Source organism: Colossoma macropomum, unplaced genomic scaffold, assembly GCF_904425465.1.
Source record: "Colossoma macropomum unplaced genomic scaffold, Colossoma_macropomum, whole genome shotgun sequence".
NCBI lineage: Eukaryota > Metazoa > Chordata > Actinopteri > Characiformes > Serrasalmidae > Colossoma > Colossoma macropomum.
Window position 1 is genome coordinate 42,199,704 of NW_023494785.1, and position 27,228 is coordinate 42,226,931.

The 27,228-nt window shown below is 39.0% G+C and overlaps 1 protein-coding gene across 4 annotated transcripts in view; it reads left to right on the plus strand.

Annotated features, from left to right (window-relative positions):
- The first annotated feature begins 1,062 nt into the window (after positions 1-1,062).
- rasip1 (Ras interacting protein 1) overlaps positions 1,063-27,228 on the plus strand; it is a 32,941-nt gene continuing 6,775 nt past the window's right edge. Inside the window, exons 1-10 of one of the 4 annotated variants that reach the window (XM_036595437.1) lie at positions 1,063-1,429; positions 5,358-5,479; positions 16,259-16,713; positions 17,534-17,794; positions 19,174-19,406; positions 20,340-20,498; positions 22,129-22,333; positions 23,765-24,063; positions 24,790-24,951; positions 25,988-26,028. In XM_036595437.1, coding sequence (XP_036451330.1) covers positions 5,358-5,479; positions 16,259-16,713; positions 17,534-17,794; positions 19,174-19,406; positions 20,340-20,498; positions 22,129-22,333; positions 23,765-24,063; positions 24,790-24,951; positions 25,988-26,028 — 1,937 coding nt within the window. In that variant the 5' untranslated portion in view covers positions 1,063-1,429. Of the gene's footprint in view, positions 1,430-5,357; positions 5,480-16,258; positions 16,714-17,533; positions 17,795-19,173; positions 19,407-20,339; positions 20,499-22,128; positions 22,334-23,764; positions 24,064-24,789; positions 24,952-25,987; positions 26,029-27,228 lie in introns of those variants that run through there. The other 3 variants (XM_036595445.1, XM_036595420.1, XM_036595428.1) reach the window with 3 other exon arrangements.

Below are 27,228 nucleotides of genomic sequence, written 5' to 3' on the forward strand. Positions count from 1 at the left end.
AAAAATCTGACTCCTAGATGGCCGCTACTACTGTTTTTAGCTCTTTAATGCACTTTTTCCCATTTTTTTATCAATGACAGTGTGGCATACAGTGTCAGAAACCAGAGGAAAAAATATTGTAAATGAGATCTCCTCTTGATCTCAGGTACTTCTCCTAGACACAGTTAAGTCCAGTTTGAAATCAGAGTGAGACCCTAGCCATTTTCTCCTGAGGAATAAAACTCAAATTTTCTCATTTTGAACAAAATATTGTCACACATGTGGCTTAACTCTTTAGTGTCTGACTCGTCTCACCCCAGTCTCAGCTGAGTAATATCTCCATAAGAAAAGTGTGAGATCTCATCGCCATCTGTCAGTGCAGAAGGAGAACTCATGCTTTTCTCCTTCATCACCAGAACTTCTCACAGTGAAATGCTGAGGTTAGTCTCCTCTTTTCTCCTAAGGGGGGTTTAGGAGGAACAATTCAGGAATCAGCGATCCTTCATTAATATAATATTGAGACCTGCTTTATTTCTCTGACACAAAGAATATTTTTCCTATGGGAAACCACGTGAGCAAGTCTAACAGAGATTGCTGATCTACTCCCCTCAGTTTCAGGCAGGTATGTGATCATTTCACATACTTAGCATGACGCTAACTGCTGAGATATTGAGCGTCCATTACCTTTTAGCTACATTAGCCTCGTAGCTCCAGTGAAAAACTAAAGCAAACTTCAAACATCAGACACGTTTTGGCTGATGGCTGATGTGTAAATCTGATTTTTGGCTTAACCATCACATTCCACGTTAAACGGCTGGAGATTCTTGCTAAATTCAGGGTATTTCTGAACAGGATGTAGCCTAATTCATTATTAGTGTATTACTGAAGCCTTGCACCTGTCTACACGCTAGCTTCAAGTCTTAGTCTTTTTCTATACATCTAAATGTACAGCCTAGTTCATGGCCTGACGTTGTACGAGCACTCTGCATCCCCATGTCTCTCGCTCTCCCTCTCTCTCTCAGGATATAGGTGTTGTCCAGCAAGGGGAAGGAAATTCTGTCACTAAGAACAATGGGCCTGCTTCTCTATCTATAGACACGGATCAGGAGAGAAAGAAAGAAAAAGAGGGAGTCCGAGAAAGCAAAAGCTTATTGGAGGCGCAGGGAAGGACGAAAGGAGACGGATTAAAAATGATAAAGGCTTGTTGAGGGAACCAAAGCTTCCATTAAGGCAGGAAAAAGAACAGCGGGATCCAGCAGCTTGAGGCCGCACCAAAAAAACATGGACTTTTCAGACGTCATTTCTCTGGAATAAGGAAATGTAAAACAAAAGTTCAGTTTGAGCATATTTGTTATTATTATAGCACGATTTTCATCAGAACACAGCGCCCTTTAAGGAGACTTTATCAGGTACAACCGTGTCGCAGTGGGTGAGTCACACTGATTTGCTGGTGAGAGGAATCAATTACTCTATCCTGAACAACAGAAAGACTTTACACTATTGTTCGTGTCTTTATATGTTTTCCACACTGAACTGCTCATTTGATCTATGAAAAATACTAAGATCAGATTAGGCCTTTATCTGAAGTGTGAGCTGTGTTAACCCCTTAAATCCTACACTCTTAAAAAAACAGTTCTTCAAGCGTTCTTTAGTAAAGAAAATGGTTCTATACAGAACCATGAACACTCAAAAACCCTTTGTATAACAAAAGGTTTCTTTACATCGTAAAAGCGTTCTCAGATTGACGGAAAATGTGCTGTAGATGGTTCTATATAGAACCATTCATTCTATAAAGCACCGAAAGGGTTCTACTATTGTTATGGTGTCATGCTTGTAACAATAGAAGAACCCTTTTGGGTGCTATATAGAACCCTTTTCAAAAATGTACTATATGGAACCATCTATAGCACGTTCATGCACATTGTCCATCAATCTGAAGAACCCTTTTATGATACAAAGAACGCTTTGATCATGCAAAGGGTTCTTCCAGTGTTCATGGTTCAGTATAGAACCATTTTCTTTACTAAACAACCCTTGAAGAACCATCTTTTTTTAAGAGTGTAGACTTATTAATCCCATTAATCTTAAGACTTATGATTCAGGTACTACTACACATTAGAACTGGTATGAAGCTAATAATATATACATTACACAGTTTTGTAGGGTGAAAAACTGAAGTGGGGTTTAAGGGATTAAGGATATGGCTGATAATTAGAACTGATAGTTAAAGGGCTTGAGAAATGAGACTAACCCATTTCTTAGGCCTGCAGTTTACGTGAGTTCACTCACGTGTTTTCCCCCTTCAGCGAGTGAGGATGCAGGTGGTCAGGGCCAAAACCAGTGTGGACAATTGCACATCCTGTTATTAAAATGTTAGAAAACACTGGAAATATAGAATAGACATTGTAACAGTGCTCCTGAGCTTTACTTTACTATATTTGTTTATTTAACGGGCACAATACACAATAAATAGCCACATTATTTTATTATTAAATGTGCCAGATTTAGCCAAATTCCTAAATCCTAAAAACATGAACACCAGCCAAGATTTATTCTGATTAGGCAGGTTAGTTTCTAGCCCTACACTCTAAAGAGATGGTTCTTCAAGGGTCTTCAAGACAATTGTTCTATGTGGAACAATGAACACTCAAAGAATGAGCCTTTGCATTTTTTACATGGTGAAATGGTTCTTTAGATTGATGGGGAATGTGCTGTACATGGGTTCTATAGAGAAGCTCTTTGGAAATGGTTCTAAATAGCACCAAAAAGGGTTCTGTTTTGGTGTACAATGTCAATCTTGTAACAACAGAAGAAAAAAAGGTTCTACATAGAACCATATGCAACACATTCTCTATCGAAACTGAAGAACATTTTACCATGCAAAAAAACTATTTAAGCATGCAAATGGTTCTTTGAGTGTTCATAGAATCACAAATCACCGTCTTTACTAAAAAACCCTTGAATAACAGTCTTTGTTAAGAGTGTAGGTTAGTTCCTAGTTCTAGGTTAGTTCCTAGATCTAGGATGGTTGCTAGTTCTAGGTTAGTTGCTAGTTCTAGGTTAGTTCCTAGTTCTAGGATGGATGCTAGTTCTAGGTTAGTTCCTAGTTCTAGGATGGATGCTAGTTCTAGGTTAGTTGCTAGTTCTAGGTTAGTTCCTAGTTCTAGGATGGTTGCTAGTTCTAGGTTAGTTGCTAGTTCTAGGTTAGTTCCTAGTTCTAAGATGGTTGCTAATTCTAGGTTAGTTCCTAGTTCTAGGATGGTTGCTAGATCTAGGTTAGTTACTAGCTCTACGTTCGTTGCCAGCCCTAGGTTAGTTTGTTGCTCTAGGTTGCTAATCCCAAGTTAGTCTCAGGTGGCACAACATTAGTTCTAGGTTACTAGCTCTAGGTCTGTTGCTAGTCCTAGGTTAGTTTCTAGTTCTAGAATGGTTGCCAGTTCTAGGTTAGTTACTAGCTCTAGGTTTGTTGCTAGCCCTAGGCTAGTCTCTAGTTCTAGAATGGTTGCTAGTCCTAGGTTAGTTCCTAGTTCTAGGATGATTGCTAGTCCTAGGTTAGTCACAAGCTCTAGGTTAGTTCCTGGTTCTAGGATGGTTGCTAGTCCTAGGTTAGTTACTAGCTCTAGGTTCGTTGCTAACCCTAGGTTAGTACGTTGCTCTAGGTTGCTAATGCCAGGTCCACAAGTCTGGGGACAAACCATTAAACTTTTTATGCTGGATTGCAGTGGAACCGAGAGTATGCCCTTCTAAAACCCACCAGTCTATGCTCTTTTAATGCCTGAATCACAACTGATAACACAAACAATCAGACACTGCTGATGAGCATACCACTGCCACATTTTTTTGCGCTCCACCTTTGCACTGCATTGGTTTTCGAATTTTCACACTCTTCGCTCCCACCATAGTAAGTCTACGTTCCCACCCACATTTAGCCAAAAATTTCTCATGGTATCCCCAGATGTTCTCATTACAAGATCATCTTTGGCCACGTGGGACTAGTCCCAGGTTAGTTATGAGCTCTAAGTCAATTACTAGCCCCAGGCTAGTCTCTAGCTCTAGGTTGATTTTGAATACAAGGTGAGCTCTTTGCTCTAGGTTACTAGCCCTAGGTTAGTTTCTAGCACTAGGTTGATGGCTAGCCCTAAGTTTTCAGCTCTAGATTGATTATTAGCCATCATTATTTCCTTGCTCTAGGTTGCTAGTCCTAGGTTAGTTACTAGCTGTAGGTCAGGGGTGTCCAAATTTAGCTCCAATTTAGCTCTGACCCAAGTCAAACACACTTGATCCAGGTAATGAAGGCCTTCAGAAGTATCCAAATATTAGATCAAAATGTGTTGAACCTGAACTCTACTGTGTGCTAGATCTCCAGGACCTGGTTTGGGCACCCCTAGCTCCAGGTTAGTTCCCAGTTCTAGATTGATTCCTACCCCAGGTTATATTCAAGCTTATATTCCGGTTTGATTGCTAGTTCCAGGTTGGTTTCAAGCTCCAGTTTGATTGCTAGCCTTAGGTTAGTTACCAGCTCTAGGTTACTTGCTACTCCTAGGTTAGTTAGTTGCTAAAGTTAGATTACAAGTTCCAAGTTGCTAGCTCTAGATTGGTTTAGAGCAGGTGTGCCCAATCCTGGTCCTGGAGATCTGTCATTCTGCACAGTTTAGCTCCAACCCTAATCTAATGCCTTGAGGGACATCTGAATATTGCAGCCAGGTACGTTGGATCTGAACTTTCCAGGGTGGTAGATCTCCATGACCACGATTGAGCACCCCTTGTTTAGATCCTCATTCCTTAAGTCACCTGACTCTTTCTTGACTTCCAAGGACATTCCTCAGCTCAGGAACGATGGAGCCAAGCCGTCTGCTTTGCGTTAAACTTGCACACATGAATATAAAATAAATCATTTTCATGAAGCCATAATTATTCACTGCCTAGCACTGTGGCATTCCCCGGTAGCTCTACACTAACATTCTCAAAGGCTTTGCTCACAACTGAACAAAGCAGGAAAAACGCTCGACCTTGCATGTCCTGATTACTCGAAAGGATATTTCAGGATTTCCCGTCGTCTATCAACTGATGTCATACGCTGCCAATAACTCTGTAAGCTGATTTGAGGAAGGACAATAGGGGTAAAAGATTAATGACAAAAGCAAAGAGAGAGTATAAGTTCCTAATTGTGTTAAAGTCTCAAAAGGTGACTCATGGTATTAGCTAGAAGAACTTCAGTTTTATTGTTGTGTCCTTCTTGCTTTTTACCTCTTTTTCATGCTTTTTTCATTTATTCCTCTCCCTCCTCGTTTATAAGAACATTCTTGCTATTTCTGCTCCATATCCACCTTCATTAATCCCTCACTTGTCTGTCATATCTCTCTATCTCTTCCCCCCAGATGGAGGAGTCTGGGAGTCCTCGTTTCAGGAAGCTCCATTTCCCCGTGGGCCTGTGGATAAATTCTCCACGGAAACACTTTGCCAAGCTGGGCGCACGCTGGCCAAGTGCGGCATCAGTCAAGTCAGTGTTCTAGTTGTTCAATTTCACTGAAATAAACCACCTTATTATAGTAATTTGACCTATGTATACAAATGAGTTACATAGCTACAGCTGCTAGGTTGGCAAGCTGTACAGAACCCAATGAGAAACTGTAGCACACAACTTCTTGTTAAAATACCAACATTTTGAGTGAGTTACATTAGCATAGTGGCTAATCGTTTCATTCACAGTTGTTTCAAACATGCCTAGTTTCAATTTGCTACAGCATAGTCCAGCTCATCAATAGTGTTTTAAACTAAAAGCTCAGTATTATGTAGTGCAATTTGTGCAAATGTTATATAAAGTTTTATAACCTCACAACATTTTCAAGAACACATTGCGGGCAGAACATGGATAGGTCAATGCCTCCTGCCTGTACAACATACACTACAGGCCACAAGTGTGGAAGCAAGTAGTGATGTTTCAGAAATATTTTACTACTAAGTCAATTTACCGGGCGGCACGGTGGCGCAGTGGGTAGCGCTGTCGCCTCACAGCAAGAATGGCCTGGGTTCGATTCCCGGCCGGGCGACCGGGATCGTTTCTGTGTGGAGTTTGCCTGTTCTCCCCGTGTCTGCGTGGGTTTCCTCCGGGTACTCCGGTTTCCTCCCACAGTCCAAAAACATGCAGTCAGGCCGATTGGACGTGCTGAATTGCCCCTAGGTGTGAGTGTGTATGTCTGTCTGTCTGTCTGCCCTGCGATGGGCTGGTGACCTGTCCAGGGGTGTATCCTGCCTTCGGCCCAATGACAGCTGGGATAGGCTCCAGCACCCCACCGTGACCCAGAAGGATAAGCGGTTTAGATGATGTATGTATGTCAATTTACCAACACAATACAACATATTTACTGAAATCTATTTCAACCAAAGATGTTATTCCAGAATATTTCATTCCCTTGGTATCAGCCTTATTCTGCATTCAATTGGTGTCGGAAACTGGGAAATACAAATCTTCCCACTCTTGAATTACACTTAAACAGCCAACAAAGTCATATCTACAACTCAGAAACTCAGGATTACAGAGGATACAAGACCTTACTAGATGTGACATATAATGCGACATTTCACCTGTAATTGTAATCTATGCAATTTTTAATATAGCAAAGATTTTCAGACATCTGATCAGTTGGGACAGAGAAAAATGAACTAGTAGTGCTACATTTAAAAATTACACAATCAATAATAATCAAAATCAATCAAGAATAAAAATTAATAATGAATAATTATTATGTTAAGGCCTCAAATGCAAAAGCCAACATTACACTGATGACAGTAGATAATTCACGCACATCCTCAAAACCCACAATTACACATTCTCCAAATCCATGGAAATTACATAGTGCAGCTTTAACAATCAGGTATATTCACACTTAAAAAAAGATGTCTCTTTAAGGGTTCTTTACTGAAGTCCGTGGTTCTATTTAGAGTCATGAGTTCTATATAGGATTATTTCATACTTAAATGTTTTTTTTTGCATGGTGAAATGGTTCTTCAGATTTACGGAGAATGTGTTGTAAATGGTTCTATGTAGCATCAAAAAGGTGCTTCTACTGTTACAATGTCAAGCTTATATGAACAGAAGAACCCTTTTTGGTGATGTATAGGACCATATACAACACATTCTCCACCAATCTGAAGAACGATTTCATCCTGCAAAGACCCACTTAAGCATAAAAAGATATATACAGATATATACATTTTTGGTTCTAAATAGAGCCATTGCCTTTACTAAAAACCCTTGAAGAACAATCTTTTTTCTTCTGGTGACCACCTGAACACAGCATGGCGCAAAAAGGATTATATGGAAAAATCTTCACACTTGTTGAAAACTCTTTACATTCAACATTTTTTTAGTCTTTACAAACTTTCCACAAACCTGATTGAGTTCTGATTCTGAATGGTTAAATCAGGTGAGTCTAATAACAGCTTCAGTAAAACTTTGCTGGAGAATCAGCAGGAGCTGAATTAAGTAACAATCGGTTTGTTGTCCACAGCTGATGTTTAGTCAAACCCTTTATCCATTGTAATTTGATATATATATATATATATTAGTCAGTCTTGCTTTTGGCCTACAGTGTGACTATTTCTTTATGTAGTGTGATTAAACGTCATGTGCCAGACTGGACTGCATCTGTTTCCTCACACTAGCACCATTGCTTCTTAGACTCAACAGGGGGTTTAGGCACCATTACACCATTAACATTACTTAACACAAACCTCAGAGATGTTTACCAGTCCACCCACATCAAATTGCTGTCACAATCCGGCAGTATTTCCAAAACATGCACTATATTCCAAATGATACACAGAACAGATAAACAGATAATTCTACTGGATCATTGGAGACGTTCTATAAAAAGCATGTCTGTAAGTAATAATTAATGAAGTAATAGCGTTGAAAGCTAAAAGTTGAAAAGGGTTTTAGAAGCTGAGCTTCAGGTTTGAGTCTTATTTGTGTCAAGTTAATTTTAGGGTTCAAGCAATTAGGAAAAAACTGTTACACAGCTGAAAAGGCCAAACCAACAATCAAGGTCTGGAGTGGAGAAACAGGGATGAACTAAAACAGGTTTAGTCTACTGAGTAAGTGCAGATGTAGTTTATTTTAGCCCTCAAAACTGTTGTTTTGTTATACTGTTCAAATATAATTATGTACTTGAGGTGTCATTTGCACCGGGGTTGTCGGGGACATGTCCACACCACTTCTTCAAAGTGTAGTTCTTCAGTTAGTAGAGCTTTACCATAGTGGATTCATGTGGTTAAAGGTGCAGTGTGTAAGATTTAGGGGGATCTATTATCAGAAATTGAATCTAGTATATAAAACCATGTTTTCATTAGTGTATAATCACCTGTAACTATGAATCGTTGAGTTTTCATTTGCTTAGAATGAGCCCTTCATGTCTACATAGGGAGCAGGACCTCTTCCAACAGAGGCCACCATGTTGCGCTGACATGTTTCTACAGTAGCCCAGAACTCTAGACAGTGCCTTTTGTTTTTTAAGTTGAAGTGGCAGTCCGAATTTGGGCACTGAAGCACTGGTTGAAAGACATAGAAGAGGAATCAAGGCCGCTGCCGGTGCTGGTAACCATTTTGTGTTGTGAGAAGTTTGAGAACCCAAATTCTGACAAAAGGAGGATCATACTTATTATTTAGCACAAGAAAAAGCGAGGGAGGGTGATTCCTTATTGTCAAAGAAGCGAAAACATGAAGGAGTAAAAACATGAAGAAGCAAAACGAAATCGGGACAGGCGACAGCAGAAAATCCGACGGCCACTAGATGCCACTAAATCTTACACACTGCACCTTTAAGTGTGCTAGTTTTTTCAAATTCTCTGAATTGTTAAATGGTTCAGATGTAAACAAAGGCTGTCAGAGTGGTCTGATGTAGAGAAACGTATTAAGTCATAACTGTTCACCGCAGTGGTGGTAGGAACCAGACGTCCAAAATGTTTTAAGGGGAATTCTACAGAATTTTCTACATAATTCAAAGATTGAAATGTAAACAAAGTTATTTTTCAATGTATTTTTATGTCACTCAGTCTCAGATTTCTTTACAGTGGTGGTGATAGGAACCAGGGGTCACTATGTCTACAACACAAATATAGATATTTTATTTACTATACAGAACCACCAGTGAACCTACACGAGTCTTCTGAGTTTTTATATATAATGTTGATGATGGTAAATCTGAGAAAATGTTTTTTTTTTTGGTACTATTTTACTTGACCACCTCCTGCATGTAGCTGACCTCTACGCTATGTGTTTTAAAAATACATTTTAGCCCAAAACCTTCTCAAAATTTTTTGCAAAACAAGCTCTTATAGAATAACTTCCTGTGAGGGAACTTTTAGAGGCGTTAATTTTTCGAACATCTGGTTCCTATCGTCGCCACTGACACCACTCTGAATTACTTTGTTTACATCTTAATGATTTAACCATACAGAGATTTTGAAAAAATCAGTGGAATTCCCCTTAAATGGTTCTTAAAGCACTCTCAATCTCACAGAAATCTCACAGAAAGTGATTGCATGAAGTGGTTATTAATGTACGGAGCCCCTAAGGTGACATGGTGACTATATTTTAATAAGGTGTGACCACTAATTACCATATTGAGGCCACAAATTACTAAATTGGAGCCACAAGTTAAGTTTCACATAACTGGGGGCCTCAATGTAGTAATTTGTGGCCCCATCATAGTAAATTGTGGCCTCAATGTAATAACTTGTGGCCTCAATATAGTAAATTGTGGCCTCAAAATAGTACTTTGTGGCCTCATGGCCTCAATATAGTAATTTGTAACTTCAGTTTATTAATTTGTGGCCTCAATATAGCAATCTGTGGCCTCAATGTAGTACTTTGTGGCCTCGTGGCCTCAATATTGTCAATATAGTAATTTGTGGCCTCAGTATAGTAAATTTTAGTCCTCAATATAGTAATTTGGGGTCTCAATATAGTAAATTATGGCCTCAGTACAGTAATTTGTAGCTTCAGTTTATTAATTTGTGGCCTCAATGTAGTACTTTGTGGCCTTGTGGCCTCAATATTGTCAATATAGTAATTCGTGGCCTCAGTATAGTAAATTTTCGTCCTCGATATAGTAGTTTGGGGTCTCAATATAGTAAATTATGGCCTCAATATAGTAATTAGTAGCTTCAGTTTATTAATTTGAGGCCTCAACATAGTACTTTGTGGCCGTGCCTAATTAAAAAATTAAAAAACCATGTCACCTTAAGGGCTCCATAGCACACATCTACATACAGGGCCTTGTGAGGCAAAAAAATCCCCAAAGAAAACTTAAAAACTCCCATGAAAAAGTCCCATGCAGGCTCATTAGTCGATTTGCATAGTAAATAATGGAGCCCTCCGGTTCCTATCATCACCACTGTAAAGAAATCTGAGTAGGTACATTTTTCTACAATGAACCATTTCACATCAAACCACTCCAAATGACCACTGCTTAAATCGCAGCGACTAGAAAATGCAGACATTTTGAAAAACTGGCGGAATTCCCCTTTAATGCAGTTCGTCAGTACCTCCTGCACTAAGCTGCAGCCCGCGCGCGCTATCACGCTCAGTTCAAATTCAAATTTTAACGGAAAAAACGGACAACCTGAGCCAGCGGGCAATTTACACTGGGAAACCCGTGTAAAGTTAGTTGTTCTAGTTGTCAGTCTCACAATTAATGTTCTGAAATATGTTAACAGACTGATAACGTAATGAGATCACATCACACAAGGCTGAAAAATTTGTCGTGACTTCGTCCGATAACCTCAGTTTGTTATGGATGTGGTCAGCGAGGCGAGGCAGAGTTTTACACTGAGGTGGCTAAGTTAGGTGAAAACACGGTAAGCTGTTATTTGTTTCATTTCGTTACTTGCCATAGTGGTGAAAATAGCATGAAATAATCGTAATTATTCGAGCGGTAAGGTAACATTTAGCGTTTAATTCACCTTAATTCAGTAACAGCTAGTTAACATAAACTAAGGCGTGTTAGCGTTATCGTCTGTCCAGTGTCAGCCTTATATTGAGGCCATCATTTACTATATTGAGGCCATGAGGCCACAAAGTACTATTTTACATAAATTGAAGCTACTAATTACTATATTGAGGCCGTCATTTACTATATTGAGACCCCAAATTACTATATTGAGGACTATATTGACTATATTGACAATATTGAGGCCGGGAGGCCACAAAATACTACATTAAGGCCACAAATGAATAAACTGAAGCTACAAATTACTGTATTGAGGCCATAATTTACTATATTGAGACCCCAAATTACTATATTGAGGACTAAAATTTACTATACTGAGGCCACAAATTACTATTTTGACAATATTGAGGCCACGAGGCCACAAAGTACTATATTGAGGCCACAAATTGCTATATTGAGGCCACAAATTAATAAATTGAAGCTACAAATTACTATATTGAGGCCATCACTGGCTATGTTTACATGCAACGATTTTTGCCAATCCGATTGAATACAATCCGATTACAGATTTAGACTGAGGTGTTTATATGCACTCTATTCAACAATCTGATGGAAAATCTTCGTTTACATGCTCACTACAAGTAGCGAGCTATTAGTCGGATTATTAACGGATTATCAGGCTGCATGTAAACGTGGCTACTTACTATATTGAGGCCATGAGGCCACAATTGTACTATTTTGAGGCCACAATTTACTATATTGAGGCCACAAGTTATTATATTGAGGCCACAATTTACTATGATGGGGCCACAAATTACTACACTGAGGCCCCCAGTTAAAACTTGGGAGTTTCTGCTTAGCTCCGACTTCGGAGGTCCTAAACACGACCAATATGTCCAAGTGGTTTTGGTTGGAAACAAGACAGATGCGCTGGAAATAATGTTTTAAATCATTTTTCTGTCATAAAATGTGGAGAGGAATTCATAACTAGATTGAAAAGCAATCTGTGCCCTGCTGCAAAAGATTATCATTAGCTGGAAACCATTAGGATTAAAACCATCAAATGCATTTAGAATCAGCCTTTGGTCACCAGTTAAACCATTAGAAGTCTTTACTTAAGCAATAGAACAGTGTGTTATCGCGAAACAACATCGAGATTGTCGTCGCTGCAGAACCAAAAGTCCAGGGGGTTCGGCTGGATCTGATCCAACTCCTCCTACGTCGTGTTTTAATTGGTCTGAACTAAACCAGACTCCACCCCGTCCCGCTATACTTGCCCGTCAGATTCAAGTAAAACGTAATCAAGTGCGAATGTGAAAGTAAGTAGGTTACGTAGGTTAGCTAACACACATTTTCTCTCTCTTATGAAATTCAAGGATTTAGTTGATAAAACTATTATTATTATTATTATTATTATTATTATTATGTTATTTTGACTTGTCATAAGTGCATTCTAGTGTTCAAAAACGTTCAGCGTTTTCAGCTAGAACTCGTCACCCATAAGTACACTTGAGATGTAGGCCTACAGAACGGACTTTGTACCGGATGTGAAAAAAGCTTTTCGAGTTTTGACAAATGAGTGTGAACGTGGTGAATCATGAGCGGTTATAAAGGATGTGTTGTGGCATTCAGGATGGAGCAACATCGAGAAAATAAACAAAAACACCAGCAACACCTGCGGGTTTCCCACAGGTAAAAACGCGACAGGGTAGACCAATGAAATGAGTCGTAGGCGGAAAACGTAAGCGACACATACTAATTTAAAGACCAGTAGAAATATGATGATTTTAGATCAATGAAAAGAAGACGTGGGCGGCGTTGGATCAGGTCCGGCTCCACCCCTTTGGACTTGTGGTTCTGCAGTGAGTGATAGTTGATAACATCACGGCTGTGATTTGGTCGCTGTTCTATTGCTTTTATACAACAGTTAAATTAATAAAGTAATAAATTAATAAAGTGGGCCGTGAACGCGGCATTTAATATGTTTTAATGTTCGCAGTTCCTTCACCAAATTATAGTTCCTTAACAAGCAGCTTAACTCCGCCCACTCGCTGCACAGCCAGCAATTCGTTCTCCAGCTCCTTACACTAAATTCCCAAACTGTCATCACCATTGACCAAGCTTTTTTGTTTTTTTATTGCGGCAGTTTTGTGGCTCAGTCCGATTGGTCAGACTCTGAAGATCAGACTACACGTTTGGCGAATGGTGTTGGGTTCATTTCTGGCTGATTCCAGGTTGTTTAGGTTCTTCTGTCACAGCTGCCGACTGAAAAGCTGCTCAGTGGTGATGACAGTTTGGGAATTTAGTGTCGTCTCATCTTCAGAGTCTGACCAAATCGGCTGTCGGTCAAATGTGATCTTAAAAGTGTCCATTTTCTGTTTGTGGCAAAGTAAGAAGTAAAAACGTTCAAATGGTTTGAGCGTCTCCTACAGCTGTCAAAGTCGTTGCTTAGCAACAGCGTCTCAGCGGAGTGATACAGTGATTGTGAAAAACCTGTGATGTTATGGCGAAATAACAACACGGTTAGAATGCTTCTCAACCAATCAGCTTGCGTGGCAGGAACTAACTGTTGTATAAATTGTGATATCAACCCATTAAAAAAGACAAAACACATTACAAAACCATCGGGAATCAACAGAAACGATTAATGGTTTCTCTCTGTTTTTTTCAGCAGGGTAGTGGCATGCAGAAAATAAAACAAGCATTGATTTTATGTCCCTTGACCTTTACTGAACAACAATGCAGAAGGATTTGCGTTTTAAAAATAAAATACTGAATTAATGTCAGAATTGAACACAATAGCTAGTGTACAGCTATATTGCTTCCACCATACAGTATTTTAAATGGATTTTACTCTTTGAAATGCAGTCAAAAGTGAAAACAGTGAAATGCAGTGCACACATGACGGTACTTTTCCACAGGTGACATGCAGAATATGTGCCAAAATGGAAAGCAAAACCACTATAACAATGTTTTCATATTGCTTGACCTTTTTTTGTACTTCAAACGTATTTTCTTTATTGAAATGCAACCAAAACAGTGAAATGCAGTGCACACACAAGATAGCATTTAAACAGCAACATGCGGAAAACGTTCCAAAATGAAAAGTAAGTGATCCATTACATTGATTCAATGTTGTTTGAAGTACTGCATGGTGGTAAGCAATAGCCGTGCCTTTGTTACATTTGAAGGCGGATTGTATACAGTTCTGACATAGATTCAGAGTTCATGCTCATGCATTGTTTTTCAGTAAAAAGGTCAAGCGACATGAAAACAATGTACTAGAGGTTTTGTTTTTCATTTTGGCATGTATTCTGCATGACACTATGGAAAATTAATGTCATAGGTGCGATGCATTTCAAGTTTTCCACTGTAGTGATTGCTTCTAAATTTGGAACAAATTCATAAGGACCACTTGATGTGTGTTTAAGTGGTTTTGGTAGGAAACAAGACAGATGCTCTGGAAATAATCTTTTTAGTAAACTTTTGTTTTCTGTCATTAAAGGGAGTCCGTTTATGTTGCATTACTTCAGTAAAGTAAAGAGCTTTTCTTGTGACTTACCCCCAACTTGAAAACTTAGTGATCTTACAAAAACGTTTTGGATTATTAATTGTGGTGGCGTTTATGTGCGCTCGTCTCATAAGCACGATATTTGTAACACAACTTGAAGGCAGCATAAGGGTAAGACAACTAGCTGGTTCTATCTTTGTCTCCAGTTGACTGTTTCTCATATGTATGTGTGTGTGTGTGTGTGTGTGTGTGTTTGTGTGTACATATATATATATATACACTAACTGAAAATAAGATATATATATACACTAAAAGAAAATAACACATCGTCTAAAGGGAAGAAGCTTAAATATGCCATTTTTCAGCAAGTTGTAGAGCACAATTCCTATACATTTGCTTGTTTTAAGTAGTTTAACATTGGAAAATAATGAGCCTAAAATATAAAATGTGCCATAACTTTTTCACAGACCACCGTTTATGTTTTATTTTTTCCACAATATCTTAAATTCAGCAAATAAACGGTGTCTGTGCATTAAAATGTGTTCTCAGTGGAGGATATGTACTTACTTTCACTGAAGTAAATTCATTAACATCAGTAAATAAACACACACACACATCTTCTAAGCAGCTTCCTTCTGGGTCGGGAGGGGAGCTGGAGCCTATCCCAGCAGTCATTGGGTGGAAGGCAGAATACACCCTGGACACCTAGTAAATAAACAAAATATGATTTTTTTCAAAAATAATTTGACCAGGAGAACTCAAGCTTGGCATGTGATTGTGTTTTTGTATATGGGATTGTATCAAATGCTTAACTGTTTGTAACAGGACTGTTATTGTGGACCTGTTTCTTGCAAATCATCAATCATGCAACACACACACACACACACACACACACACACACACACACACACACCATCTAAACCGCTTATCCTTCTGGGTCGTGGCGGGGTGCTGGAGCCTATCCCAGCTGTCATTGAGCGGAAGGCAGGATACACCCTGGACAGGTCGCCAGTCCATCGCAGGGCAGTATATTATACAAAGAATTGTATTTACATTCCTGCTCTGAACTGGGTCTGCTCTTCTTTTTTCATTTGTTTCAAAGTTAAGAAATGTTAAAAATATAAAGATTATTTATTTCTGCACAACAAGTCTTGTTTCAAAAACAGCAACTTTTCATTAAATTCGTGTCATAATATAAGGTGTCCCCTACTTTCAGATGCAAATGTTGTATGGATTGAAATTAAGAATAACCCTGACTTCTGAGGCTTAGAGGAATAAGCCAGCCCTTTTCAACATAATCTCTGTCAGCTGCATTTGTAACGTCGAGTCAGTTACCACAGTTAAAAAATTTTACCTGTTTTACCTGTACTTTGTAAAGAACAGCAAACCTGTTGACTTAAAATGGCAGTTGCTAAATGCTGTGTTTGAAATAACTGACTGTATAAGGCAAATGCAAAACCACACTCTGACAGTACAGCTGTTAGGATGAGCCAGACTGAGAGAATGTCTTACCAGAGCTGTTCTAATGAAACTTTATCCAACCTTCTACCAATGGAGTGATGCAGTAAAAACGCAGTACTGATTACATTCACCCCCCCCCATACCACTATAATGGTAATATTTAGCTGAATTATACTGTTACAGTAACAATTTACTGTTGGAATTCAGCCCAGTGGCTTCTGTTGTGTGTTTTAAGTCAGTGGGTTTTCTGTTCTTTTCTATGTACAGGCAGATGTATTGAAATTATTGTCCGTTATAATCAGCTGTACTCTAAAGATGCTGAAGTACTCATTTTTTTCTGTATTCACTTTCTTAGATCTACCACTAGCTCAGATGCAGCCTCTGTGCATGAAGCCCCACCCACAGCCCCTCCCTCCTCTCTCTCTTTTTCCAACCCCTCTCTAGCCCCGCCCTCCCCCTCTCCCGCTCCTACCTTCCTTCGCCCCCGACCAGCCAATCAGCAACAGTCTCGGGCCAAACGTCTATCTCACCTTTTCTTGAGAGGGCGGTCCAATAGTGATCGTGACCGCGCGATTGGAGAGCGAGAAAGGGAATTGTGGGCACATTCGGCCGCCCCTTCATCACATCACTTCCTGCCCCCTGCGTCATCCTCCGCCCCAGGGCTGGTTAAAATCTACGGCGATGCCCTCTCAAGTGGAGCTAACTACCGTAGCTTACTGGCCAACATCCACTCTACTGCCCGACAACTTATCCAACAGGTCATCACCCGTTACACTGAGAGGGAGAGGGAGAATGAGAGTGATGACATAGGTGAGCAGACACTTATGGATGTTCTAAGTATATGTTTCTCCAATATAATCGATACCTGTGCCTCATATCGACTGCTTCTGTAGGGTGCTGTCTTGTTTTTAGAGTGAGTAGTGTACCCTAGAACACTAGAATTGCTGAAAAATGAAGTATGATATGATGTCATCAGAGGAAACTACAGTTTGAAATTTTGAAATTGTCCAATCATTGCACCAGAATGCTCACACAGGTTAGGAATGAAAAATTTAGGTGAATAATTTTAATTTTAAAACTGGAGATTTGTTGTAGGGAGGCTAGATAATTCATTGTGGGGAAACCATACCATAATATGTAATTTCATTTTAGTGTAAAACATTAGTTTTCAGTTTATGATACTGTATGACAAAAATCCATACACTAAATACAGTACAGTGCATGTTGTGTAAGAATATGTACAGAGTGCCTGAACTGGATCACAGGGTATGTTTCTCAAATCCCATCTTGATTTTTGTGCTGTAGTGCAGTTGTTCAAAGTATGAAAGCCTTGCCAAAATAGTGATCACTTGAATTAGGCATGTCACAGTGAGGAAGGATACTTAACTGTGGCGGGCAGTTGTACTAAAGGGCATGATGGTAAAGGACCTCTGGGTTAGGTGATGTACAGCATTGTTTTATGTGTTCCTGTGTACAAAAACATTGCCAGCGTTTGGCCCTATAATTTTACTGTGCAGTCAGCTACAAGGGTGTCTTATTTGGTCTTCTAAATTTGAAAATGACATAAGCTATGTAACCTTGGTGATGTCACTCTCCTCTGAATGTCCCAATTTCCTGTGCACCTGCTTAGCTCTCCAGAAACATTCCCCGGAGGACTTCCTGTTGTGTGATGTCATTGGAAAGCCCATTCAGCAGGCAGATGGAGGTGTCCAGTGGCAGACAGAGTGCCGGAGGGGCGTGGCTCCCTGGGAATGCCCCCTGCTGTTGGTGGACATGTGGAGGCCCAAGGATGGCTTTGAACGGCGCTTTGAGATCCAGCGCCGTGATGAATATGAGAGGGAGGAGAGAGAAAAAGAGAAGGAGAGAGAGAGGGATGGAGAAAACTACCAAGGTAGAGTAAAGTGTTTAGGAATCAAGCACCTACCCTTTATTCTCTTGTTGTCTGTAGTTTCTTGGTCAAAAGCACATCTGATTGTGTATCATCTTTTACGTTTGTCAAACAGTGTTTTTTTGCACAATAATTGCAATTAGATGATGTCTATAGAAGTCAACGTATTCAACCATCCAAATTTTTGTTCACCTGAAATGGATTTAAAGTGACTAATTAATTGCTTTACTGAATTGGCTTTATAATAAACATAGATGTAGTAGGTTAGCTAATCCAACTGAAGTCTAGTACACCAGCAGGGGCAGCTGATGGGCCTTTGCATTCCTTCCATTTTCAAGCAGAGAGCAGTAGAATTTAATAGGATATTTTCCACATTATTTTGCACTCAACTGTTTGTTGAAATAAGGTAATGCAAGTCTTACTGTCAGTTTCCATTTGTTTCTTCAGTTTCTATACCAACAGGGCATTATCAGAATTGCACACTGCGCAATATTTCAGTTTCAAATACAACATAATTTTCAGCAGAACTATCTTTGTTAGCTATCTATATATTATCCTGATGTTTTGATATGTTGATTTAATAGTAATGTAAATTGACTGATGGCATCTTAAAATAATTGTAATACATTTTGATGAATGACATTCTAATGATGTAATATGGTGTGGCTTGTTGTAAGATTCTTTGTTACATTCTCCTTGAATATTGGTTGTTGGTGTAGTTAAACAGGTTGCAGATTGTGTCTTAAAAACTTTGCAGACTCATCGCTGCCTTCCAAAATCTCTTTCGTTGAAAGTTTAGAGGCAAATGTTCAAAAGTCACCTTTTTGAGTATAGTGGACAGTATTGTGTCACAGTACAATGCGAAGTAGAAAGGGAAGAGTTGCTTATGGCCAGAGAATTAAAAAAACATAGTCAGTAGCCTAACGTTGCATAGCTTGAATTAATTTAACTGACTAACATTAAGGTTAGTAAATGAAGTAGCATTCCTAAGGGAGCATTTCATGAATGTGTAACAAAAAGGTATTATGATAAAAATGACAACGTAAACCAAAAATAAACTAATTAATTATTGACAGCATTTTTGTTTAAATTTGCCGCACACAACTGTACACTGTCATAGCAACATTACTTCATCATCTCCTCTTAGTACAAAATGATACAAATTGATACATAATATGACTTTTGAGTACTGTGAGTATGCACCTTAAAGCATCAGTTTTAGTGCACAATTGGACTACATATAGTTCCCTATACTTGTATAGTTTTAAAGGACAAAAAACTCAACCAATATATTTAAAGGCCAAGAAGTCTGAATAAAAAAGAACAGAGATCATTGAGAATGACAGAAAGATGTGAGTGTTTGCTTGCGCTTGCTGTTGCAGTGCGCTGGAGACGCAACAGGATGGCCTCAGGCAGTGGTCCTGAAGAGGAGCGGGGTCACCGGGGGAGAAACACAGAGCTCCGGCGGAGCATCAGTGATATGAACCTGAGCCTGAGGCGTCGCCAAGGTAACCAGGCTGCCAACGACGCCAGGCATGGGGGAAACACACCAACCAACGGTGGACCACCGGACAGGAAGAACATTGTGAGCATGATAGCCACAGAGTCAGGAGAGGTGAGATTCAGAAGCGAGAGAAAGAGAAGGATGAAGAAAACAAGAAGCAAACAGATAAAGAAGCAGATACTTGGTATTTGTACACTGCCATTCAGAAGTTTGGAATCACTTCCTGTATTAATATTTTTTGTTACTTTACATATAATAACTTATAAAATGTAGATTTCAGTATAATAAACAAGACAGCAAAATGTACTTTTAAGGTTTTAGTATTTCAGTGTTTTGTGAACAAGGAATGAAAATATACTATAAATGTCTATTTACAGTCATTCTGGACGTCAATTTGAACTTCATGCTTATAGCTTTCTTCGACATTTTAGAATCATGTACAGCTCCATTGAGCATTCTGGACATGTAATAAGTTTCTTGTTTTTTTTCTTCTAATTAAACCTGTGACAAATTAGCATATTAGAATCATTTTATACTTCATCTGCAAACAACAAATTGGTTTTATATTATTGGAAACAGTGGTTCCAAAGTTTGATCAGCAATATACTACAGATGTTTATGAAATATAGAAACTAGTAGGTTCACTGAATCACTGGCAAATATAGGTTGGCATAAAAATGCATTGATAGATCAGTGTGAAGGTGGCAATTTAACTGCATACATTTTGGAATGTTAGAATTAATTATAATTGATTGTAATAATATTGAAAAAATGTATGCATTCATTTTATGGCCAAAATAAGGAAAAATTTATGAAAAATCCCATAAAAAGCGTGGTAATTTTTTATTGTCTATATTCCACTACTATGTAGTTACTTTCTGCAGTCATATTTATGTATTCAGTGTATTTTCGTAAATAATTTTGAATTAAACTGATGAATGATGAGTTTCTTCTACTGGCAAACTTGTCTGTTCATTGTGAATAAAATTGAAAAGGCTGATGTTTTGCACTCTCATAATCATCACCTTGTGATCTTTTCCAAAGGTCACTGGTTCGAGGGTCCTAGGTGAGGCGGATCGACACTCGCGAGCAGTGAATGAAGAGAGGGACACCTGTGACCTGGAAGTGATGTCGCAGAGCCTGATCCTCCCGCCCACGGACCGTCCATACTTCCTGTTGCTGCAGGGCTATGACCAAAGCAAGGCTAGACATGCAGCACGACCCTATCACACTGACTGCCCCATGATATCATACCTGCATCCCTCTAATCTCAACATACCATCTCCTCTTTCATACCTTTGAGTGGATATGGCATTCAGAATGCAGCACAAACAGCTATACATGGACATACAATGGCCACGCGGGCTGCACAATGCATCCACACACTCGCTATGTCTACATCTGGCCCTGCCACACAATGACCTCACACAAGAGCACATTGTTGAAAACTGTAACACACTTCATCCCTTATCAGCTCTGCATTTCTGAACAACTTAAGATGGCAGATTATACATTTTCATAGCAACTGAGCTGAAAATGACAACAACCTTTTTTCTTTCCAACCTCTCTCTCTCTAACTCTATTGGAGCTGTGTTAGTTTTCCCAGTGAAGGTGGTGTAATGTAATTTTGTAGCGGTGTCCAACAGCACAGTAAAGAATATCCAGCGCACACATACAATCCCACAACACACCACAGTAGATAGTTTATGAACGATGAACTCTAGTGGAATACCCACAGTGCACTTTGTTTTACAGTATTTGATGGAATATGACTGCTAATGAGCAGTCATTTTTGTAATGTTAGAGTTGGAAGTCACTCCACAGTAATGATGTCTAAGGCCTTTACACACCGAGTGCATTTTATTTGTGCGATTTACATGGACAACAGAAAATAATTTGAGCATGTGTATAACTGATGATATCTTGCACAACAAACATGATTTTTCAGTCGGTGAAAATGCAACATTATTTTATTCTGTTTAGTCTTCTGTCTGATTTTTTGTAATCAATCCCTGGCGACATGAACCCTCTGACCAAGCATGGTCATCTCTGGCATTGGCATGACGAGAACAAAGGTGATGGAGCAGCTATATTCCAGCAAATAAGACTTTTTCTCAAGGGCTAATATGATCAGAATTTCCAAAAGCAGAACAAATGGGGCTCAAACTGGGCTATAAACATCTTATCCTATGTGGAAGTGCTTAACTTTTCTGCTTGATTAAGCTCTTTATGCTACTTTCACTTTTCCAAAATGTACAGTAGCCCAGTGTCACCACTTGCTCTTTCTGTGAGGAACAATAGAAAACTTTTTTGCGCTTAAAGACATTCTGCCTGTTTGTTTTGCACTTTTATCTCATGTGGAGCTGCATCTAAAAAAGCAGCTGAAACAGAATCACGGAGATCCAAGAGGTCGTGAAGTTTTAGCTCCTAAAATGAAGTGAAGGAACTTTTCCACAGTGGAAAGCATCCTGCATAATGTCACAGTATGCCTGTATCATGAGAAGCAAGCAACCTTCTCATAGATATTCTGCCTGGTTTTTTTTTGTGGCGCGCACAATTCAGTGAACTTTCAGAAAAAGTGTGTAGAGTATAGTTTGGATGCGGAAAAGTCATTTGCATTTTAGTGTCTTTTTTCGCATGGTGTATAGTGTGTAATGGCCTTTAGACTGTAAAGGCTACAAACACTCCAAAATCATACTGAATTAAAATCACGTATCTCATTGCTAATCACAGTAATTACTGCACCTCTCTGGGAAATCTAATTCTGCTCCGAGGAGAGTGTGCAAGGGTCTAAGGATTTATGATTTTCTGATTTTCTTTGTTATTTGTCCAGGACTTTGTTTTGTACATCATGGCGAGCCACACGCATGTTTTCGGGAGGAAGCCAACATTCCGCGAGAGGGAGAAGGACAGGGAGAGAGAAAGGAAGGGGAAGAGGCCTCTCAGAGTGGACACTTTCCTCTCAGCTCCAGACCTCCTTACACGACACCTTCTGGTCCGGAGGGACTCTGCTGTTCCTGACCAACCCCGTGGCCAAGGTATCACAGGCTTCATGTGGGACATGTAAAACATTGTGTTAGCTCAAAATCTATGTAAGTGACTAGGACTGCAACAGTTAGTCAGCAAAGTTGATTAGTTGACAGTGATTATTTTTTTTGTCACTGTTTATTTTTATTGCTGATATTTTACGAGATCAGACAGACCTCAGGGCAGTAGGAATGCATAGGAAAAGTCTTTTCAGAGTAATGAAAGTAACAGCCAAAACAAACAGACACACATAAAAAAGAAAGAAAAAAAAGAAAAACAGTCCAATCAGATAACATTTGTCAAACCATGCAGTAAAGTATTGCCTGTTCATTTGAAAAAAACCCTATAATCAGTACAAGTAAACAGTGGGACATGTTGTTTATTTAACAACAAAAACACTCTTTAATGCTCTATAACAGAGGGACATAGTCCAGCATAGGTTGGTGATTTTCCTACTCAAACACACCTGGTTCAACTCAGTAATAAACAGGTTTAATTGCTGTGTTGAGAGCAGGAAAATCACCAAACTGTGCTGGATACTGGCTCTTCAGGACCACAGATTTTTATCCCTACTCTGTAACGTTCATATAATCCAACAAATTGCAAAGGATAGGAAGTGATATGTCATCTGTTGATTCACTACATTGTAAAAGTCGATATCACTTGTTGGGGCAAAGTGAGAGCAAAAGGCAGAAGTCATAATGGTTCAATGATAACCTGTTAACAGTCAATAGATTTAGTGTTTACAAAAATAATCTGTTGTTGCAGGTATATAAATGATTGAAAATGATTCATTTCAACAATGTGTACAGCGGATGGGGCACCAAAATAGTTTACAGGTCAAGGCAAAAACATTCATTACTTATAATGTATGTTAACGTGAAGACTAATTTTATTTTCTCACATTGTATAGGAGAATTACTGTGCTCAAATGATGTACAAAACATAAACAGTGAAGATATATTATTCATATAAGAAATGTAAAACAAAAACAAGACACAGAGTGTTTATCCTGCACTCTGGCCACATCAAATTTAATGTTAATTTTTTCATTATCTTCTCACAGTGAAAGTTAGGGATTTTATTTTGAAGTTCTGACCTTATAATGCTACATAAACTGGTTATGAAACTTAGGAACACCCGAACACAAACATGTAGGATAAAATTGAAGGACACCTTGAAACACGAATGTACTGTTACAAATGTACATATTTTTACTGTCTCCAACCAACAAAGCACAATGCTGTTAACTTTCGGCTCATAGCTTTTAAAGCAGTAAGGAACAAAAAGCATTTTTGCTTTTATAAAATAGCAAACAACACAGTATAATAAATTACATGAATGTTCAATTAATCATTTCAGTTATCATTAACAATTATAATCACATTAATCACATTTCATGGAAATATTTTGTCTGTATTAAACTGCTGTTGTTTCTGTAGCACTGGTGCGTCCATTCAGGGGAGGAGCTGTCACTCACAATGGAGCTGTACTGTACAGAGAAGCCGTGCTTAAACCTGGGGACTTGATTGGGCTTGGCAATCACTTCCTCTTCCTGTACCGTGACCCCCGAGTGACTCCTGCCCCACCCATAGCGTTGGCCCCGCCTTGGCAGTCTGACAGCACTACTTCTTTTGGGTCTGGAAATATCACGGACAGACAGGAAGCTCTGAGGCAGTATCTAGGGTCCACTGAGGCAGTGCTGAAATTCCAGGCCAAACAGACAGATGCCCTGCTACAGGTACAACCCGTTATTCCTTCAGGGTTAGGGTCAGCAGTGTCACTGTTAAGGAAGTTCACGCTGAGTGAAAAAATCGTGAGACACACTACAGTCTCTTTTGGGGTGCTTCATTTTTTCAAAGGCTGCTTTGTGTCTGCCTATTGCTAAGCAAGCTATTGTTTTGAGATATTCAGGTAAAAAGTTTCCCCTCATTACTATCACAGAAGGCCCATGTACCTGAATGACATCAAAGTAGTAAATTCTAATTACATTAAAGAGGATTCGTTCACACTGGTGGTAAAATGTGCAAAGAGTCATTTAACCTGCAGAGTAAAGCAATATAGGTAGAATTGGATACATTAAAGCAGCCACACATACTTGAGATCAACCATACACAAGGCCAAATTGTGGCTAGGGATATAGAGAGCTAATATCCATCAGATAGCATTTAGCAAAATGAACAAATTCATGGATACATTTTTAGTTCTCTTTGGCCCTACTTAGAGTCTTTCCTAAGGCGACACATAAAACCACAATAAACTGTTAAAGATGCAGTCCCTTCTAGAGATAAATATAGATACAAGAAGACATAGACTTCACATTGGTAAATATGTGGTATGGCTAAATACGTTGTTGCAGTGAATACATCTATAAATGCATTACTGCAACAGTCACAGATTAACCCAGCAAGATTTTTTTCTCTCGAAGACCAGTTTCTCTGTAATTAACTTTCTATTTTTGTTTTAGGAAATTATGTCAAAGAATTCAACTCCAGATTCAGGAGGAGGACCATTAGCCCCAGCCTATCTGCTGTCACTCATGATTGACTACGCCTCCAAACATCTGGACCCAGCACTGACACCTCAACTGCTGTTAAAGGCAGCCAATCAGATAAAGGCGATTGTGTGGGTGCGTATCTACTGTCCTTTTAAAGAAATCATGAAAACATTTTTATAATTTTCTTTAGGAAAATAGAAATGTATAGTAATAACATTATAGCCATTCAAACTTGGAATATGATAGTTATTGATTTTAATGATACATTGAACTGTAAAACTTTGTTATAATCATATTTTAAACTTCCAATCAAAGCACCTCATGGACCCAGCTTGTAACTCACTCATTTACACACTCACTCATGTTTAGCAAGCTGAAGACTTAACCTGAGGGGCACTCGTAGCAGTCAAGTTACTTTTGCTGCTTGTTAGACTGGAGCTTCTCATCAGTGACACCATGTCCTTGTTAAAAGGTGCTGGTGGAAGTGAACAGTTACAGTCTAATCAGTAAACAGCAGTAGTGCTGCTGATAATATCATGTTTCTTTCAAATTGTAGATTTTTATGAGTTATACAGAAACATATATGGCACAATAAAAAGTCTATCAGTGTAATATCTAATTAAATGAGTTTAGGGTGTATTATTGCTTTTTAAACATTATCAGGATATTTTAAAGGTATTTCGATAATACCAATAATAATGATAATTTCAAGATGTGTTTTCATACCGTCCCACCCCATACCACGGTCACTGATCATCACTTTCTCTGTTGCACAACTGTTCAGTCATAGCCACACTTAGAGTGGTTATAGAAGTACTCATGATATGACTGATACAGATATTCTGCATAAAAGGGTCCTGAGGCGGCCGTGTTTGAGTGCTAGTGAAGAGCTGGGGCCAGGGCAGGCTGTGGTTTGAGGAGCCACAGCTGCACACACATGGGCTTTCACTGGTATTTCGCCGAAGTTTGTAAACAGAGGTTGACTGATGTCATTTCCACCCGTTTGGAAAATGTGCTGTCATTGTCCGGACACATCAGCCAAACACACCCGCCCAAGCATTCATCCGAGGCTGCTCTAATCTCTTCTCTCTCTCTCTCTCTCTCCTCTCTCTCTCTCTCTCTCTCTCTCTCTCTCTCTCTTTCCCCTATTCCATTATTCATGTTTCAGGACAACATTAAGGAGTTTGGAGACAAACATCCCACACAAACGTAAGACATTGAAGCTTTTCGGTGCTACACATGATTATTTAACACATAACATATATAAACTGCTTCATGCACTGCCTTGTTTATCATATATTCATTCTGGAGGCTTACATAAGAAACATACTCTGTGTGCTGATCAGAAGATACAGGGGGCCCAAGGACACTCAGCAATACCAAAATATTTTTCATCCTAATCTCTGTCTGCTACATCTGTAAAGATAGAGTTGACTACCATTGACAGTAATTTCAGTGAGGTTTCCTGTACTTAAAAAAGAAAAGAAAACCCCCTGACTTAAAACTCACTGATAACAGAAGTCATTGGGCAGATGCGTTGCATTTATAAATGTTTGAAATCTGTGCCGATAACTACAACTGTTATGCTTGTTAACAGTGCAGGTGTTTCAATGAGATGGACTCAGAGAATGTCTTACCAGAGCTGTACTTATGAAGTTTAATCCAGCTTTCAAACAATAAACAAAAAACGCAGTTCTGTTTACTTTTGCTTTTCTAAAGTTTTCTGGTAACCATGATAATCAGGCAGGATACCACTGTGCTGGTCATGAATAACCACACATTCTTTCTGGAAAACTAGTTCTATCTCTGAACAAAAACATTATAAACATCTTTCACTGAAGGATTACCAAAACAAGTGTGTTTTCTGTAAGTGTTTACCAACGGAATTTTAGCGAATGTCTGATGGCATGTTTCTGAGTTAACCCTTTGAGGCTGATGCCAAAACATGGCTATTTCTGCTGTTTAATCTCCCCTTCTGAGTTAATCACATTATTTCTCAGTGCTGTTGTTGCATTTATTTGACATGTAAAGAGCAAGATCTAAGTAAGCTGAAAATTCATAGATTTTGATTTAATTTGTCTCACAAACAACCTTTTTGAACAAGAAAACGTGAACAGAGATATGTAACATCAATAGTGTTTTATCATTGCTCTGATTAAACAAATTAACATCAAGTTTTTATGTGCATGTCCACTTGCAACTTCTACTCACTGCATCCTATTCATTTTCGCCGGGAGCTCTGCCGTATCGCGCAGTGCACAATGGTTTGCCATGCGGCAAAAGTTTCGGGCAATGGTAGACAGGCCTTCATCACAAACGATAAACATAACTTTCTCTGAGAGTAGAGAAACAGTGGTTCTCTTTCTTTTCACTCAATCCATGACAATTTTTCATAATAAGGAAATCATC